The following is a 17,849-nucleotide window of genomic DNA, read 5'->3' on the forward strand; positions in this document are numbered from 1 at the left end:
GACACTTCACAAAACATGGCTTGAGAAGACGTCCAATCTGAAGGCTTCATTTCCCACAATTCCAAGCATCAAGCTTCTATTAGATGTGACCAAATTTTAATGAAGTTGTACAGCAGATTAAAAGCATTCAAAGCACGAGGACTAAGATGCGGGACGGGATATGGATCTTGCCTTTAGCATGATATATATATACCCTCTGTAGATTAAACAAATGGGATGTATGGAGTAATTGAGAGAAGATATGGGGAAAAGGCTTGATGAAAGACCAATGAGGAAACAATAAACAGAACGATGCTTGATATTTTCTGCATCAAAGACGGGCAACCATTTTTGAGGAGAACATCTGTGCGATAGAATGATATGAAGGAATTCCGAGGTTAACGAAATAAATATGATACCGAACTATGTATGTGATCAATCATACAGTAAAAAGCAAGAAGTAAACTCCAGCATCAAAGCCAAAGTCATCGATAGAAATTATTGAATTGGATTAACCATGTTTGATGCAATTGTTCGTAGGGTCGTACTTGTGCCTATCCCCAGTTCGTCAACAGCACGCCTAATAAATGCTAGAGTAAATAGTTTCCGATCCGACCCCTTCATCGTTCCCGCTAAAATATATCCGCTCAGTGAGTGAGTACACCACACCATTAAAAACTTTTTACGCTTGTTGATTCTCTTCCCCAAAATTCCTTTTGATTGATTTGTTGATCACATATTATATTGTGGAGACCTCGCGGGATGCTCTTCTATGAGTGGTCTGTAAATACGATGTACCTCGACTTTGACGGAGATAGGATTTACCTGAAAAAAGTATTGAATCTAAAATCCATCTCAATTTGACTTAACTTGACTTGACATATTTTTACCCGCAAAAACTACTCTCGAACTGGACTAGAAAGTTCTTCTGCTTCTTCTTCTCCTCCCCCCCCCCTCCCCCTTGTCTCAGGAACACACTTCTGTTCACAAGTGGAGTATCTTCTACGAGTGGCTTGAGTGGGTACAGAGAAGTGGAGACAGAATATCAAAAGGTACTTGGCAGTGAATCAACCCAGATTTTGGTGCATGAGAACTTTAGAAGTCTGGCGAGTCTGGCTAACACAAGATGGACGTACCATGTCCGTAGTTTAAAAGTCTACCCAGGCTACAATAGGAACAGGGCTCAATCAAGCAGGGCTCATCGAAAGGCTTCCCTTTCTTAATCTGGATATAATTTGTCCCTTTCGAAATAATATATCCATAATTCTCTACCAAAAAAGGAATGACGGGGGTTATTTGTACGATTGACTTATTCATACATGACGACCAACTAGAAATTCATCTAAAGATCCCGCTTCGTCTCCATTTCACCACTATCATCTCACCTATCCCCTCCGCACTCTTCTTCTTATACTACTTGCTATACCTACCTACCATATTGAATGATTCTATTCAACAAGCAAAAGGGATTCATTCGAACCAAAGGAAGAGAGAGAAATTTCAGAACGAGGTCTACGGAACGGAAAAGATTCTAATTCACCCACCCACCTTCCATCTACGACTCAACATACCTACCTACCTGCCCATACTTCATCCATTGAACTTTCAATATATTCCATTCCAATTCGAAACCTTTCATTCTTCCCTTCTATTACGATACGACGCAGTACAGATACTTTCGACAGGGGATTTCTAAAACTTTACGCGGATTCAATATTACGAAACTCAACATAATCAACACGGGTACTACACAACCACAACCTTACCCTTTCGACCTTCGACCTTCGACCTTCGACTTCGATTTCCATGTCCTTTCCTCTACTACAAGGACCATAACTTTGTCTTTGATAATCGTCAATACTCTTTTCTCCAATACTATGTTTTAATACGACTGTAATAATAATTTCCCGGAATTCATCCAACGTTTTATCACAATCAATCATTCATACCCCGTCAAGGCTCCAGTTACATCGACCTCTACGAAGCCAATCATTCCAGCGAAGATGATATTAATGGAGGGATTAATGTTGGTACCACCTGAAAGGGGTACAATAATTGGAAGGGCAGTTTGGAAGGTAAATCTCCCTTCTAGAATATTCAATTACGATTCTATTCCGAAGATGTTGTCTGACAAAGTTCTTTTCAACCTAACAGCCTCGATATGTTGTACTTGGCTCCGGTGCACACCTACACACACAAACCGAAATCCTCGAGAAGTCCAACTCAAAGAAAGGAAAGTCAATTAAAAGTACTTCTTCAAAACCAAGTTTGGCAGATTTGGGAACTGCTTCAGACGATGGATTGTTCGTTTCAGTTTACAAGGCAAAGGTACAGTTAGAAATACATCTCTTTCTTGAATGGAGTCTCTGTGAGACAGACCTTGAAACTATGATTGTTGTGCTCGAATTGTTGCAGATGAGAACCTGTCTTCTTTCCAAATTGTCTCTGTCAATGGCAGTCGTTCCCAGAGTAAATTGTAAAAATGAGGGGCTTAAGATTCTAACATGTTGATCAAATAGGGCGATTGGGAATATATTGTGCAACATCCAATATCTGCTTTCAAATCATGCGAAATTCGATCGTTATCACATCGAAAACAAGCCACACCATTGCCTACACTGATGTTAGAATTAAAACCAGATTCAATATCGGAGAAACAACGTAAAAGAAGATCAAGTCGAACAGGGGGATTAACATCAAACAAGGATGCACAATGGGCGGATACACTTCTTTTCCGATCAGTTCCCGAAGATCGAAACAATATCTATGATTGGCAAATCACCATCAAACCAAGATTACAAATTGATGATTATGAAGAGAGTCCAATGAGTCCTTTGAGTCCAATATTTACATCTTTCACCAATCCTTTTTCTGCTAGAGACCCAAGACCATCTTCACGAAATGGTAAACAGGATCAACAAACTCGACCACCTTTTCAATCATCCGGCCAATACACTCAAACCTCAAGAGATCGCCCTTCCGCTATGATATCTCCATCTCCAAGTCTGCGTTCCCGACGCTCAGACCTTTCATCTCAAGCAAGCTCATCTCATCCACCTATGGGTTTTACATCGGCTCATCCACAATACAATAATACAATTTTACCCACGGATCTACCCTCGCCAATTTCCGTTTCTGGTTATGATAATTTTATTGAAGGTTGGACTTCGGCTCAAGGACGATCTTCTGCATTATCTCATCACACTAGGGGTAGCAATAGTATTGCATCTGCTATTGGGCCTCCACTTGCGTCACCAACCACAACATCACCCGGTCCAAGAGAAACAATTCTGGATAGAGCGTTTCAAATGAGATGTATTCCAGGAAGTGAAAGATTGAGGGATGAAGAGGAAAAGGGTAGTAGTATCGCTAGATTCGAAGCATTAATGAGAGAGCATGATGAAAGGGCATTGCAAAGATCAGCGACTTCAGCTACTGATAGTAAGGGCAGATTCAAGCCTGGTTGGGAACTTGAGGAGGAATCAGAGGAATCAGACAATGAGGACCCTGGTAATGCTTTAGAGCAACTGGATGGTCATGACATTCTTATGCCTACTCCAGCACAAAGAGCATTAGATTACATTGCTGGACGACAAACACCTTTACCTCGGGCATCCAGTTCTAGCTCAAGACCTATTTCACCAAATAGTCCCCCGGTACCTTTTTTGAATCGCGATGCTATGAATGCCCTCCACAGTGGTTCAAGCTCTACCAATCAAAGTTTCTCTTCAGTTGGAAATGGTCTTCGCCCACGCACTGGTACAACGTCATCGCACATGCGAAAGAATAGTCGGCCAACATCTCTAGCGTTGCCTCCAAGATCTATCTCTTCGACTGTGGTACCTTCATCAAAGGACAGTGGAAATGGCAACTCAGGTATAACTCTTACCAAAGCCGAGATGGAGAAAAGGAGAAGCAGCACGTCTACAAAACGTCTTTCATTCCAAGAATTCGCAAGAAGATTGAGTTCGACAAGCTCCCTTCTGCTGGTTCAAACAAATGCTAGTTCAAACTCTGGCAGAGGAGATAGCTTTAGGGAAAGAGACGACTCTAGAAGAGATAGTGTAAGTGATTATGGTCTTGAAAGTGCCCCGGAACTCGCAGAGGACAACGAGATTGAAGGAAGAAGAGGATTCAGGGGTAATAACGCATTGAGTTTGAGAGGTGGAGATGTCCAAGTCGCCGATCGGGAAATGAAGAGATGCGGTGGCGGCTTCAGAGGAATGGGTGTTCTCGGTGGTGAAGGAGGCTTCCTTTGACCCCGAGGCAACATGAGACACGGTGAAGTGCCAGAAGAAGATTGCATATTTGTTTTGAGCGTTCTTATGTTCGCTGTTCATTTCTTGTTTATTTTTGTTGTTGTTTTGATCAGAGCGATGATACCTTAGATGATCTCTTCTTTTTCGCGCATATTTAAAGGGTTTGGACCGACCTGGTGCTTGGGCAACTCAGATGAGATGAGATGATTGAGATGAAGATCATGGAATGGCGTTCTTTGGCTTATTTAATTTTCATTCTTTCCCAGTCGGCTAACTGGGACTTCCTTGATGGAGAGGATTCTATTCTAATCAATTGGATTGATAGATTGAATTGGTCTTTTGGTGGGTGGATTGGAGATGAAAGTGTACGATGCATTAGATATGCAAATCTTGACGTCGTTGAGCCTAATATCACTGAAAATGCTACGTCAGCATTATTAGTATGGCCTTTGATGTATTTATGTATGAATACCCGATAGATGGCTAGCGTGTTGCCATCGGAGAGAGAACAGGGATGGGGATTGTATGGAAAGTTATCGAAAGGGTGGACAGAAAACTGAGTGGGATAAAATGGATAGGTGAATGAGAGAGGGGAGATGTGATAGATAACATAGGAAAAAAGCTGAACGAATATTAGGGTATTGAAGAACCACATATCCTTTTCCTATTACTACATCTCCTTTCCACTTGGTTGCCATTTGATACAATTATAAGGTGCCTGAGTCCTGGTACAGTCCGAAAGCGTCATCCGGGAAAGTGTTTAAGTGAGGAGATAGAGGAAATGTCGGAAAATCTTAAGGATGTGGTCTGGATAATACTCACTACAGAAGCGGGTTTGGAGTGACAGATAAGTGAATCTTCCAAGACTTCTAGGGGAAATAGCCAAGTGGCTTTTTACTTGTGCTGAAAGAACCTTATCGAGAGTTGAAAATGACATTCGGACGTTTATAGTTGGTGACTTGTAAGGAGCCAACACCTCTAAAGTTTGAGTGATTTCTCGATCTATGCTTATTTATTGATTTAATTTGGTGGTAACTAGGAGCAGATTGAGACGATGAGGTCACAAGAAGTTTGATGAATGTCAGCTGAGAATTTCACGTGATTTTTGCTGCAGATGTTGTGAGTTTGCTTTCCTTTGGGTATGAGATGGGTATCAGTATGGGTTCGGATTGCCATTATGAGAGGGATTTTGAGATTGATGGGTTGGATAATAAATAGATGGGGAGCGTATGTAATAATTGGTGGACATCTACGGACGATGTGTGCCAGGGTGTCGGCAGATGCTATGGCGCTATGGGAGCTACAGATTGTGTAATGAACTGCCAATAGGGAACGTGTATTCTTTGCTATCTTGTTAGAAAGGGATTTTAAGACGGGAGATGCAAGAGGCGAGTAGAGGAATGTGAGGCTATGGAGAGAGGGACAGATGATGATGGCTAGGTAGTTGGCACGAGGATGGAAGGGAATAAATGTCAAGTCTACGCTTTGAGGGGGTGGATAATTCTTCGAGAGCTAGTGCTCGCTGTTTTCACTGCTGCCATTTTGCTCTTGATATAAAAATCGCGAGTAAGATCATGCATCTGCTTCTGTGGATGGGTAGTTACAACATACACAAGATGACAAGATGGTGTTCCCAGATCACCTTGCAGGTGCTTTAATTTTTGTTTCATAGTTTGGAATTTTCACATTTTACCTCAGGTATCATGCATCTATCAGCAAATCTTGACTAGACAGTTCTGTAGTCATGTGTTGTTGCTTGGTATTTATTTATTATCAACAATTATTTTTGAAGTTGAAAGTGTCATCTTTTACTGCTGCTGCTTCCTCTCTTTGTTGCTATTGTCAATGTCTGTTTTACGTCAAGCAGACTTGAGACGACGGAATTGGCTTGCCATTATCGTCGTTCTTTAAAATTGATATAGCTATATTACAATGCAATTGTTGATCGAACGCATAGCAGCACACAGAGCACTTCGGAACGCCTGAATATTTGGAATAAATAATGAGACTAATGCGTCTCAAGTTGAAGAGGCTGAATCACTTACCCATTATGCTTGTCTATTGAGCATTATTAGGAGCATAATAGCCGTGATAGTGGGCCGGACAAGCAATTTAGCTTTGCCAATTCAGAGGTCATCGATGTATTCCCCGAATTTTATAGGGATAGTAGTAGACACCTGCTTATTTCTCCCCGCCAATCTCTCCCAAATCTCAGTATACTTTAATATCTTCTTGTATCGACTAATAGCGAAGTCTAGAACAAGACCAGACTCCATAAAACTGACTGTAAGACTTGCGATCATAGCAAAGACCTGGTTAGTTAGTTCTTGACTATAATTGAAAGTTCTTGGGTCGAAGCATATTCTTGTAATATTCACAAGTAGATCAATAGCTTGTGGTCATCACTGTAGCTCTTGCTGTGTGTTTTATGTCAGTTTTCTTCACAAGTTCTTGCTACCCTACTCGAGTAACGGGGGTTGAATTCTCTACGCCATTTTTGTAATTCTTGGGGGTTGTAAGTGCTGGCTGCAGGATTTGTGCTTTTGAAAGTTGTCATTGACATGAATTAGGATTGAAGAAAAAGTGATCTGATCAATTTCGAGATACAACAAATAAGTCTGCTTAGTATTAACTAATTTTTCCTTCTCTGATCCAAATCATAGGACTGCAAGTAAAATATTCGTTGCGATTGGTCTTGCTATCACTTGAAGTGGTTGTCATTGTCAAATCGCGTTGCAACACATATTCCAAATCTGGCATGAAAATAGTGACGATAAACTGAGACTTCACTGGAACAGCCAAATATGAGGCCTTATAAAATCACCTTCACTGCGTGCAGAAGCCAACCAGGGACAGAAATGTTAGAATTCTTGTGATTTGTTCAATTACTAGCGTAGCTTGTAATCACGTGACCCGCTTCGATAATTCCGCACACTATTAAAACGAAATCTTACACCTCTCGATTTTCTTCCTTCCTTCCCTAGACCAAGAATACCAACATGTAAGGACACTCCTTCTTTTCCATTGTTTTTAGTATTATGTTGAGGGCTTTTTTCTTTGCGCCGAGCAGTTCATGACAGAGGTCGAATACGCCTTTGTTTTCCACGATAGACACCTTGGTCGCAAGTAAGGTCGCAACTCAGTTGTGAGATTATCTTGATGCGCTCGGTCTTCACTTTAGAAATCGCTGCACAGAATTGTCTGAAGACTTTGCTGACTCTTTCTCAACAGTACACAATGTTTGTCTTATGATGACTCTTGGTGTTGTTGGTACCTTGGCTCGGAACCGAATGCCTTCTCACAGTATCCGGTCCTATCCTTCTCGATAACTCTTTTAACTTTTCTTTCGATGCAGCTCGCCAGTTAATGAAAGTTTTCTGGTCTTGCTTGATTGGGAATTCCTCGAGTTTCTTCACCAACCGCTCTTTTTTGAGCAAAAAATCGGTCGCCCAAAAGCCCGAACAAAAAATCACCATTGCATTTGATACTGCTTTATGCCCTCTTTCTTCAGGTATGATCTGTTATCTAAGGCAGAAAACCCATCTTTTGCGATGTGGGCAGCTTCGTTTTTCACAGATGCTCACTTTTTACATTTGAAAATACTCGCTGGACAATTAAATCTTCCGTGTGCTCTCAATTCCCTGCAGCAGTAACCGCAGTCAGGTGGATCGAGCCGAAAGATTCCTTCTTTTAGATTGTTCTTCAAAATCGGAAATGTTCGTCACAAGGTCAAACTTTTGTAGCATTAGTCGAATGTCACCAAAAAATATCTACCGCCCACTCGCTGAGTTCAACATGCGCCAACGGCGAAGGATTCGAGCAATAGGGACCGCGATCATGACCATTGCGCAGTTATGGGACTCGAGAATTAAGATACATAGCTAAAAATTCATCACGCATAAGGGCTTCAAATATGGATTCTTTGAGTTTCTGGTTAACGGCAGTGCGAGCTCTTCTACGCTGGACTTGACAGCCGTCATGCCGACTAGGAGATGGCTCTGGGTCAGGGAATGGTATTGATGCACAATGTAATCCAAGTCTGAAAGGTGAGCGCCAAAAGGGAGGTTCAGTCAGATTGAACTGCAAAACAGTCTGATTATGATTTGGAAAGGTGAAGCTAACGTTTTGAAGATCGGAAATCAGAGCACAAAACAATCCGAACCAAGTACAAGTTTTATGACAACTTCTCTTCCGAGATTGACTCGCTCGTTCTCATCGCATAATCATTTTTCGAGACAACCACGACTCCACAAAGAGATAGCCTAAGATCCCCTTCAACTGAGACGCCAATTAGAACACAGCTGATACTATCTACTTCGCGAACGTATACACATCAAAGCTTCATATTATCAGCAGTCTTGTTGTGGAGGAATATCGACTATCAGACCGGGAAGACAACATCCACACACTCGTAGAACAGGCAGATTATGTTTGAATTGTGGGTTCGGAAATACAACCAGGGATCAATCTCGACTTTAGAAATCATTTTCCTTGGAAGGAAGGCGGGAGGTATGTGGACTGTGGTGCACTCTCGGAGTTTCGCAGACAAGTGCTGGGGGGATTTGGAGACTTCTAAGAAAAAATGTGTCTCGTTTGGGTTGAAACCTTGCGAACGAAGGAGTTTGTAAATTCAGCTACGCTGGTAACAATAGTCCTGCAGAAAAGATATTAATGATTAATGGTCAGCCCATTGTTTAATAAATCTCAATGAGTGTGCGTTATGTTATGTGGATAATTGTCATTGTTGGTGCTGCTATCATGTACCCGCGAGGCTTGATGGGCGTTGGAATGATGAGATATTTTCTGTCTAAACTGCGTGGTTTTTAGCGATTTCATTCCTTGGCCACAGCACGGCTCCGTTCTAGAAGTCTTATCTGTTGCGTTCGTACGGGGATAGTTTTTTCTCAGGAAGCTAGTATAGAGGCTCGCTGCGGTCATTGTCAGTGCTTCACCATCACATTCTATAAGAGTGCAGCAATTTGTATGCATCTCCTGGAACCCTCTTTGCTGTGTCGAGTAAGCGTTTTCCTTGTGCTACTGTTATTCATTGTGATGGCAGCTATAGAATATGGTGGCCAGAAAGCAGTCCCAAGGAGGAAATCAAAAGCCACAAAATTAAGGTAGTTTCTGTTGAAAAGCTTTTGGGCCGAGGGCATCCCTGCCATCTACTTGGAGTAGGCTGTGATACCAAAGGGTTTATCGGGAAGTGGTCAGCAGGGAATTAGCGACCGTTTATGACATGCCAAGTGCTATAACTTATGGTGGCGGAGAGAACTATGCGGTAATAACCGGGTACCAAACATTAATTTAGCAGGTGGTCATGGTTGCCCAAGCTCCGTGGGTCGTAATTTTCATGCGATTAGTATCGATTGATGTACCCAAAAACTTGAACCCGTCCGAACATAACTGCCATAAGATCTACAGTCCGCAACCGCCTATTGTTTCTTTTTGAAAAGCATTACAAATACTACAATTACTCGTAGTGGCTGATCTTCAATTTAATGTTGCTGTGAATCACTCCCTAGGCTGCGATGGTGACGTCACTAAAATATCATGTATCAAAACTGACCGCTAATACTGCATTTACAGTCAGTCATGAAGTGATTCAAGTAGCTGAGAGATCATAATCCATGTCAAATAATAGAACTTTCCCTTCAAGTCTGCCAAAATGTTTACTCACCTGTCTATTTCAAACCGTTACTTCTTCTTCCGTGAATTCCGGGAAGTGGGGCTTGATTATAATTCGCTTAGAGTTGAAGCTAAAGGGGTCGCGCCTTCACTTGATATATAGGGTTCTAAAAGCATAATCTTTATTTTGACAATGTGGACTCGATGATTAATGGACCACTCTGGAACTCTGAATTGTTGATATTGTGTAGATTGTTAAATACGGTGCATTTTCTGGAATGATCTGAGATATTGTATCTGTATGGCACTTTGAGATTAGCTGAGATACTGAATAAATTTGGTGGTTTATAGCCACATAATACAATTTCTATCTCTTATAAAAATAATTATCTTCAGCTGATTAGGTCTTCTGATTACTTCTCTCTAGTTCATACACTCAAAGTATTTGGAGTACTGAACTCATCTGAAATGATCAAATTACTTAGTACATTGAATTAGTCTGAAACTCTAAGTCTTCTCAAATGATCAAAACAAACCCAGACAATCACAGTTCTGTAAGTACCATATTCAATCTAGACAATAGAAATCTAGCTCTTTCTCTATTAGGAATGACAGGTGGAGCGATCCACTATACACTAAGATATAGTTTCGATCTACAACAGATCTTTCATCAATACTAGTGTATTGTAGGGCTCGGTGGCTCAGTGGTACATCAAATAGCTTAATCTATCTTGTCGTAATCGAAAAAATAGTAGCTTTCGGGTGAGGTCTAGCTGTGGGGGTAACCTTCCAGCGCTCTGTATATAGGTATGCCTCCCCCGCCCTTATTGCTTGTTTCCCTTTTTCTCTTTATCGTCAAAACAGATCACAAATCAGAGTATACACACAGAAAGATACAGTTCTTGCTTCTTTAAATCAAAAATCATCTCAAATTTGCCTGTTTTAACACTCGGGTATTTCGGTCTACCCACCACTTTCGATATTTCGTCTCAATACACACTGAGACAAGGAGAAAAGATGGCTTTCCTCCAACCAGGCTTTTGTCACTATGGCCCCTCGACCAGAGCTGTGGAGCTCTGCATCCCATCGTTCTGCGTTGTGGATGAAAAAGTCTGGCGTCCGGAGTTCGTCTCCGATTACTTTTCTACCAGAAGATTGGCGGTAACACGCTACATCAACTGGTTGATCAATGACGTTGCGGCCCGGGCAAGGCTGGAACATGCCGAGGAGGCTTCTCTTTTGGAGGCCCCTATGCAGGTGATCAAGTGGAGTGATCCTGCACTAATTGAGGAGTGGATTCGCGCCACAGCCTCTGTAAGACCGGCTGGGCGGGCAGTCAGCCGGCACTCCGTATCGTCCCGTGGGGGAGTACCGGGAATCCTTAGACCGGGATTGAGGCAGGCAATCTTTTCTAAAAGTTGCCAGCGTGTTGTTCCAGTGGTCTTTGGCTCTTTGGAGGACGCTTCGGTGCCCTCCGCGGAAGGAGAGAGTGGTCGTTGCAGCGGCGAACCACCATTTTCGAATGCACCGGATCCAAAATCTTTGGTCAGCCGCGGACTCCTCTTCTTTCCAGAGCTGGACGTCCGCTATATGTGGGGTGACGAGTATAAACGCGAAAAGGCGCGATTCCTATTGGAAGTTTATGGAATCGACCTTTTGTGAGTTTAATGTGGGGAGTTGGCTTCGTGTGGACGTTGGCTTTGTGGGCGTTGGCTTTGTGGGTTTGATCTTTTTGCGGGCGGTGACTTTGTGGGCGTTGGCTCTGTTGGTTTAGTCGTTTTTTTTTGCGGGCATTGGCTTTGTGTGGGCTTTTTACTTTTTTTGTCATCTAAAGATGACTTCAGCGGTTTGCGGGCGTTGACATTGTGGGCTTTGGAATGGTGGGGGTTGGGTTATGTGGTCGTCGGCTTTTCTGTCATCTCACGATGACTTCAGCGTTTGACATTTTGAAAAAAAAAAGGTTCATTTGAGATTCTAGGATATTATCCTACAGCGGGAGTTGGTTTGCTTGAGATACCTCCATTTGGAGATCCTCCTCGGGAATCCGGGGAGCTCACGGGAGAAGCATATCAAGTGATGTTTAAAGCCCAACAAAAAAGATCATTTTTCATTTCAGCAGAAATACGAAGGCCAGTACTTTCATTGTTCTCCACTTTCAAGTTGAATCTTCTAACAACAGTCATGGTAGATTAATCGACCTCAATTGATGGCACTCGGAACCATTCACACTCCTATTATATCACTATCAAAGATGGCTTGATATCGAATTCATTTATACTGGTGTCACACCAGAGACAAAGGTCATGTATTCCAGGTTACTTTTCTCTTTCGATATCTGCTAATCAAGTAAAGTTCTAACAGACACCTTGAATGCGTCCTAAAACTACACTTTGGAGGAGGAAAGCATTAGGACTTAGAGATACGTTTCATTCTCTATCAGGAGCGCTCCCTGGGAATTATGATCATTCGCATGTTCCTGACCATGGGCTCATGTTATTGAAAGAGAGGCGAAAGTCACGCTTCTATTGACTGCCTATGTACTAAGAATAAATTACAATTCTCTAATTTTCTCTTCTAATTTCGTGTCGCTAGATATCTAGACATCTGACACCATATTATTATCGTCCAACAGGTCTCATCGATATCTCGTACTCCAAACTTAATTCAACACTTCTAAAATGAAAAATAATTGACGCCAAGCGCCATGAAAGCATGATCATGTGTAATGATAAGAATATGTGAAAATGAAGTGTGACCAGCGATTGCGGAATCCCAGTAGAAAGGTGGTTGACACTGCCAGAACATGATTTAAGTAACCTCAAGTATCACCCAAAGGCATAGTAGACAATTCTCATCAAGATAAGTTTCAAATATTAGGCCTATACTTCAATCCGTCTGAAAGTTCTGTGCAATAAACAAGAATCACAATCAACACAGTCAGATGTTTTATCACCAGCGTGCATTCCACGATGGGGATCGAAGTGCTTGCCAATATCTATACCGAGATGTAGGGGCTAAGCATGATTTTCTTGGACGGGGAACCCATACTCAATGTTGGGTTTCTGCTTATAATAAATATCAGATAGTAAATGTTCTGATACAGCCGATCATATGGTTGTAAAATACAAAGAGTTGCGGCCTTTGATGGACACTTGTTATCGTTCCGGCTGTGATAACAATAATTAGTAGCCCCAGTAGCGAATTTAACTTTGGCATTTACTAGCGACATAAGCTTTCTTAGTGCCAGGATACTGAATACAGACTTGAATGAGGTCATCGATGATATTAGATAACAAGTGAATACTACGAATAGTTGAAGCTAATCGATTTTAGTTCATGCGTAGATCTTCTGCACTAGCTACAGAATTCTTTTAAATACCTTCATCCGTCACCATTCTTTCTTTCTTTCTCTTTTCTTTCCTCACCATATCATCCCAAAGCTAAGTATTCCCATTCCATCTTTTCACTTCCTTATCACTTGCTAAAATTATTCAGGGAACAGTAGGGACATTGCCTTTCTTAAGCTCTAATGCTTCTTGTACCTTGATTGCCCTCATGACCCATTGCTCTTCGAAAGCGGCTTCCCTGGGAGTAGCACAGGCATGAGGAACTTTTGTTATTTTGGCCAGATGAGACCGATGGTCTTGTCTGAGAACATGTGGGCACGTTGGCATATGGTATTTTGCTTTTGGGACGTGGCTTGTGGGACTTTGACTCAAATTCGCATGGGAAATGTGGTTTGGATGATTGTGAGGCAACTTGTATCGTCTTCTGTTACATCATCACATTCATGGTCTAGAAGCTTGTGGGAAACTTGCATCTTCTTGTGTTTTTTCCCTTTCGGGGGGTTCTTTTACACACGGCACGTTGAAAACTCTGTGGTTTAGAGGCTTGTGAGGCAATTCACATCTTCTTGTGGTTCACTCGATTTATTTGTGGCTTAGAGGTTTGCGAAGCAACTCGCATCTTCTTGTGGGTCATTCTTATGAATGGTATAGAGATCTGGGAGGAAACTCTCACTCTCTTTGACTTAACTTCCATTCACATGGCTAATCGGGATGTTTAAAGGCTTGAGAGGAATCTTTCATCTTTTGGTGGTTTGGCGCAAAGTATTCTGTGGTTTGGAAATTTGAGGAGTAACCTTCATCTTCTATTTACATTCTTTTGAGCAATCTGTGAGATAGAGGCTTGTGAGGTGACTTGCATCTTCTTGTGGCATTTTCCCTTCTGGGCTGCTATATATTCGCATTGATCTTTATGAGTTGTAGAAATGAAAAATGATGGGCGGCGAACCATTAATATGTTGGCTAAATGTGGGTTCTGGGGGCCATTGGGATTGGGGTATCTTACTCTAACTTGAAGGCCCAATAATCAGAAATATCGATTCGGTGGTATTCAATAAGATATGTCTCTATGTGTATAAGCAAAGACTCCATTATCATCTTTCATCCGTGGTACGTTGTTCCTTCGAATCGGTCAATATCCAGAAAATCCTGCTGATTTAGTGCGCCTCTCATCTTGCACTCGTGTATCCTACGTAGGTACACACAATAGCACACTTCATCACCAAATAGTCTAGAATGATCGTATCTAATGGTTCAAGAAAGAATGAATTCTAGGTCCAAGCACATTCGATAGACGACTTACCAACTCGGGAAGATTAGGGGTAGATTGCATCCCGACATCGCCTTCGCCTGCGATGTAGTACTCACAACCGATCGTAGAGAATTTTTCATGGGTTTATACATACAAAATTTGGTGCGAATACACAATATTTGAAGTCGTGTTATTAAGATATCCAAACAATGTTGATAACAAGGTCATCCAAAAGCCCTATCTAGGTATGTTCAGTTCTCAATTGTAAAGCATTCACTAGTGAAAATCATTTTCGGAGTTTGCAAACAATTCAAGCGTAGATTTATAAATATAAAATTCCAATATTATTACTCAGGTACATATTAATGCATTACATCGTTCTACCAACTTCTACCCCTCAAGAAACACAAAAGATAGAAAACCATCTAAAAATAGTCCACGGTCTATTTATACAAAGCCCATTATTCCTGAACCCTGACACATAACAAATAACCAGCAGTGTGCATGGGGTCTCTGGTGAACGCTCCAATACCCCAGCTGCTTGTGGATATTTGAAGAGTACAGAGATCTATTTAGTATGCAGCCCGACGAGCGAGAGTTGAGTTGCTAGCAATAGTTGAGCTTGAGTTGCTAGCAATGCTTGAGCTTGAGCTAGCTGCAACCTTGCAGTTTGCAGCGTAGTTTGGATTGGTGGAGTTGGACAGGGTGTAAGAAGAATCGATGGTGTAAACGTCAGTTCCACTAGTATAACCAGTGTTAACAGCATAACTGGTATCCCATGAGTCGGTATACATAGCACAAGCTTGGCCTTGAGCAACACCGTTCAAGTAAAGGATATAGGTATTGATGAATTGACAAGTTTGGACACTGCCAGTTGCAGGTGGATGAGCAACATTGAATGCAGTGGTGGCATCACAAGCTGCTGTGCAAAGGCTGACATCGAATGGCGTGTCAGTGAAGAAACGAGATCCGAGGTAAGTATCAGCCTTGTTGCAATCCAATGGAGCATTGATAGAAGCACCTGTAAGGGATGTAGGAGGGTTATATCCAGGTGGCGTTGGGAATGAATTGACATTGTAACCGTTTGATCCTGCAATGACAACACGGAATGTGCTTCGCCATTGACCATCATTGACTGCAGTTTTGGCATCAATTGCACCACCCCAGAAGACACATTTGACGTTGGTCATGGAAGATGGGTTTGTGCAAGAAGCACCTGGATCGACAGATGGGTCGCGTTCAAAGTAAATATTGAAGGCATTGCATCCAGCGATGTCAGAACACTTGCTAGCACAAACATTCGTATCATATGTAGGCAATTGTGTGAATCCCATGTACTTCAAAGCATTGTTGGATGCATTGAGGTTGACAAAAGATCTAGTAAAGCCAGATGGAGTTGCGGCGCTATTAGCTGCATCAGCAAATGGCTGATAAGCTAAAAAAGAATCCGGATCATCTGCTGGGTTGGTTCCAGTGTAGATAGTTGCTGGTTGGGTTGAGCAATCACCATCTCTGGCGTTGATCTGACCAGCTTCCCGCTTTGTGGTCAACGTGGTTTCTGTTGCCTTGACAGCTGAACTTGTGGTAACAGCAGCAGCGGCGGAGGAGGTAGCAGCAGTAGGATTATATGTGACGACCTCAGCAGTAATACCGACTGGTACACTTTGAACAGATTGTACAACAGGGTTGAGGGACTTGAAGTCAATTTTTTGAGGATGAGGAGCAGCGTTGGCACCTGCAGCAGTCAATGCTACCAGGGCGAAATCGGTAAAACGCATTTTTAAGGAGAGAGATCTATGAAGATTTGAAAAGAAGGTTTGAATGTGAACTCAAAGAGAGTGTTTGAAAATTGTTAAGAGGTGAATCGCAAATTTAGAGAATGAAGGGCTGAACTGAGGATACTGTGATGGATGATGGAAAAAGAAATTATACTGAGAGGATTTGGCATGTACTTATACAGGATAAATCGCAGGACTATCTACCGTTTTCTCGAATCTGAATTGAAGTTCTCAAACATGACTTAAAGTTCAAAGATACCGATATCGACTTTTGCAATGATAATTGGTGCCGGATATCCCGTTGCTTGACCTTCCACGGAATGTTTCTAGCTGCTTTGATAGTAACTGGAAGTTCAAAGTGCCTAATAATGAGCTATAGCCATCCCCGAAGCTATTGTAATAATACTAGTCCAAGTTGTGGCGCCGTCACTACGCTAGAGTGCATGTTTCCGCTGGATGTTTTGAATGGTAGCAAACCGCCTTGTAAGGTAAGAATGGCCTTCTCAGATTCATGAACTCGTTGACGCTCAGCCAGAATAGTAGGATGGTGGAGATAAGAACCATTTCTTCCTATTTTTTGAAATTACGAGGGGACTGAGGGTATATGATACGGGAAATATTGATGAATTGCACCAACTTATTGTTCTTAAATTAGGTTGGTGTCAAAGAGTCATAGGGCCGAGCACAACATTGTGAGCCGCCACTTCTCCACATACCAGATGGATAGCAAAGATAGGAAGAATACCGTGGCGTCAATCAGAAGGTTTTAAAATTTAAAGAATAAACAATGCACCGAGATCTTCAGTGCGATTATCTGGTTCTGAGCTAAACAGTCACAGAATGTCGATCGCCGTTGGATCAACAAATATTCAACAGGGGTGAGCTTATATAAACCTTAGACTATGTCGGGAGATGCGATATCAAGATATTTCTTCTTATCCAGCATTGACAAATACTAAGTACCGACAGTATGGCGCAATATTCTCTTTCTGTTCTTACTCGTACGACCAAAAAGTATGCAACCCCGAGGCTAGCTAGAGACTCATACCAAAACATGGTAAGCCGCAAGAGGACTAACCTGAATCTCTTAGTGGGGAAGCTCAATACTTCTCGGCAGCAAGAGTAACTTAATCCGATCTTTAATTTACCCAGAGTCTGTATCTGGTCAAAGCAACTGGTCTGATCGAATTTCGGAAACAGGGTCCACATGTCAACAGTGCAGAAATCTAAATATGAGAGCTTGGCATTCTACTTCAGATCTGGGTAGTTGATAGAGTGGACAACTAATTGAGATGTAATACAATCGCTAAACTTTCGAGCTCCTCACAAATTCATACTCTCACAATGATGATTGATCTACTCCGTATGTGTATGACTCTCTAGTATGATATTTGGGGGTGAAAGTTTTATGAGGGGTGGCTTTGATAAAGAGATATAGATGGATCTACAATCTTTATCCAGACAAGTATTTACTAAGTTATTAGGGTTTTAGAGTTTCAACTCATGCCGTGGCGACTATGAAAGCTCTAGTTCCAATAATTTGTTGTGACTCAGCGAGACAATAATTGCTTTGTACTCAACTTCTCAACAATCTCGGTCTGCAATGTCT

At 41.9% G+C, this 17,849-nt stretch overlaps 3 protein-coding genes across 3 annotated transcripts; 2 read left to right on the forward strand and 1 right to left on the reverse strand.

The window, feature by feature from the left end:
* Nucleotides 1–1,982: 1,982 nt before the first annotated feature.
* EAE97_008340 (uncharacterized protein) lies at nucleotides 1,983–4,238 on the forward strand (the record flags this gene model as incomplete). The annotated part of the gene is made up of 3 exons (XM_038878854.1): nucleotides 1,983–2,054; nucleotides 2,134–2,307; nucleotides 2,499–4,238. The coding sequence occupies 3 exons, from the start codon at nucleotides 1,983–1,985 to the stop codon at nucleotides 4,236–4,238; spliced, it is 1,986 nt and encodes a 661-aa protein (XP_038730534.1).
* A 6,645-nt stretch (nucleotides 4,239–10,883) lies between these two features.
* Nucleotides 10,884–11,528, forward strand: EAE97_008341 (uncharacterized protein; the record flags this gene model as incomplete). The annotated part of the gene is made up of 1 exon (XM_038878855.1): nucleotides 10,884–11,528. One exon carries the CDS (start codon nucleotides 10,884–10,886, stop codon nucleotides 11,526–11,528), a length of 645 nt encoding a protein of 214 aa, XP_038730535.1.
* Nucleotides 11,529–15,034: 3,506 nt separating this feature from the next.
* On the reverse strand, nucleotides 15,035–16,240 carry EAE97_008342 (uncharacterized protein; the record flags this gene model as incomplete). Its single annotated transcript, XM_038878856.1, has 1 exon — nucleotides 15,035–16,240. The coding sequence occupies one exon, from the start codon at nucleotides 16,238–16,240 to the stop codon at nucleotides 15,035–15,037; it is 1,206 nt and encodes a 401-aa protein (XP_038730536.1).
* Nucleotides 16,241–17,849: the final 1,609 nt, after the last annotated feature.

The sequence above is a fragment of the Botrytis byssoidea genome (assembly GCF_014898295.1).
Source record: "Botrytis byssoidea strain MUCL 94 chromosome Unknown BBYS_017, whole genome shotgun sequence".
Lineage (NCBI taxonomy): Eukaryota > Fungi > Ascomycota > Leotiomycetes > Helotiales > Sclerotiniaceae > Botrytis > Botrytis byssoidea.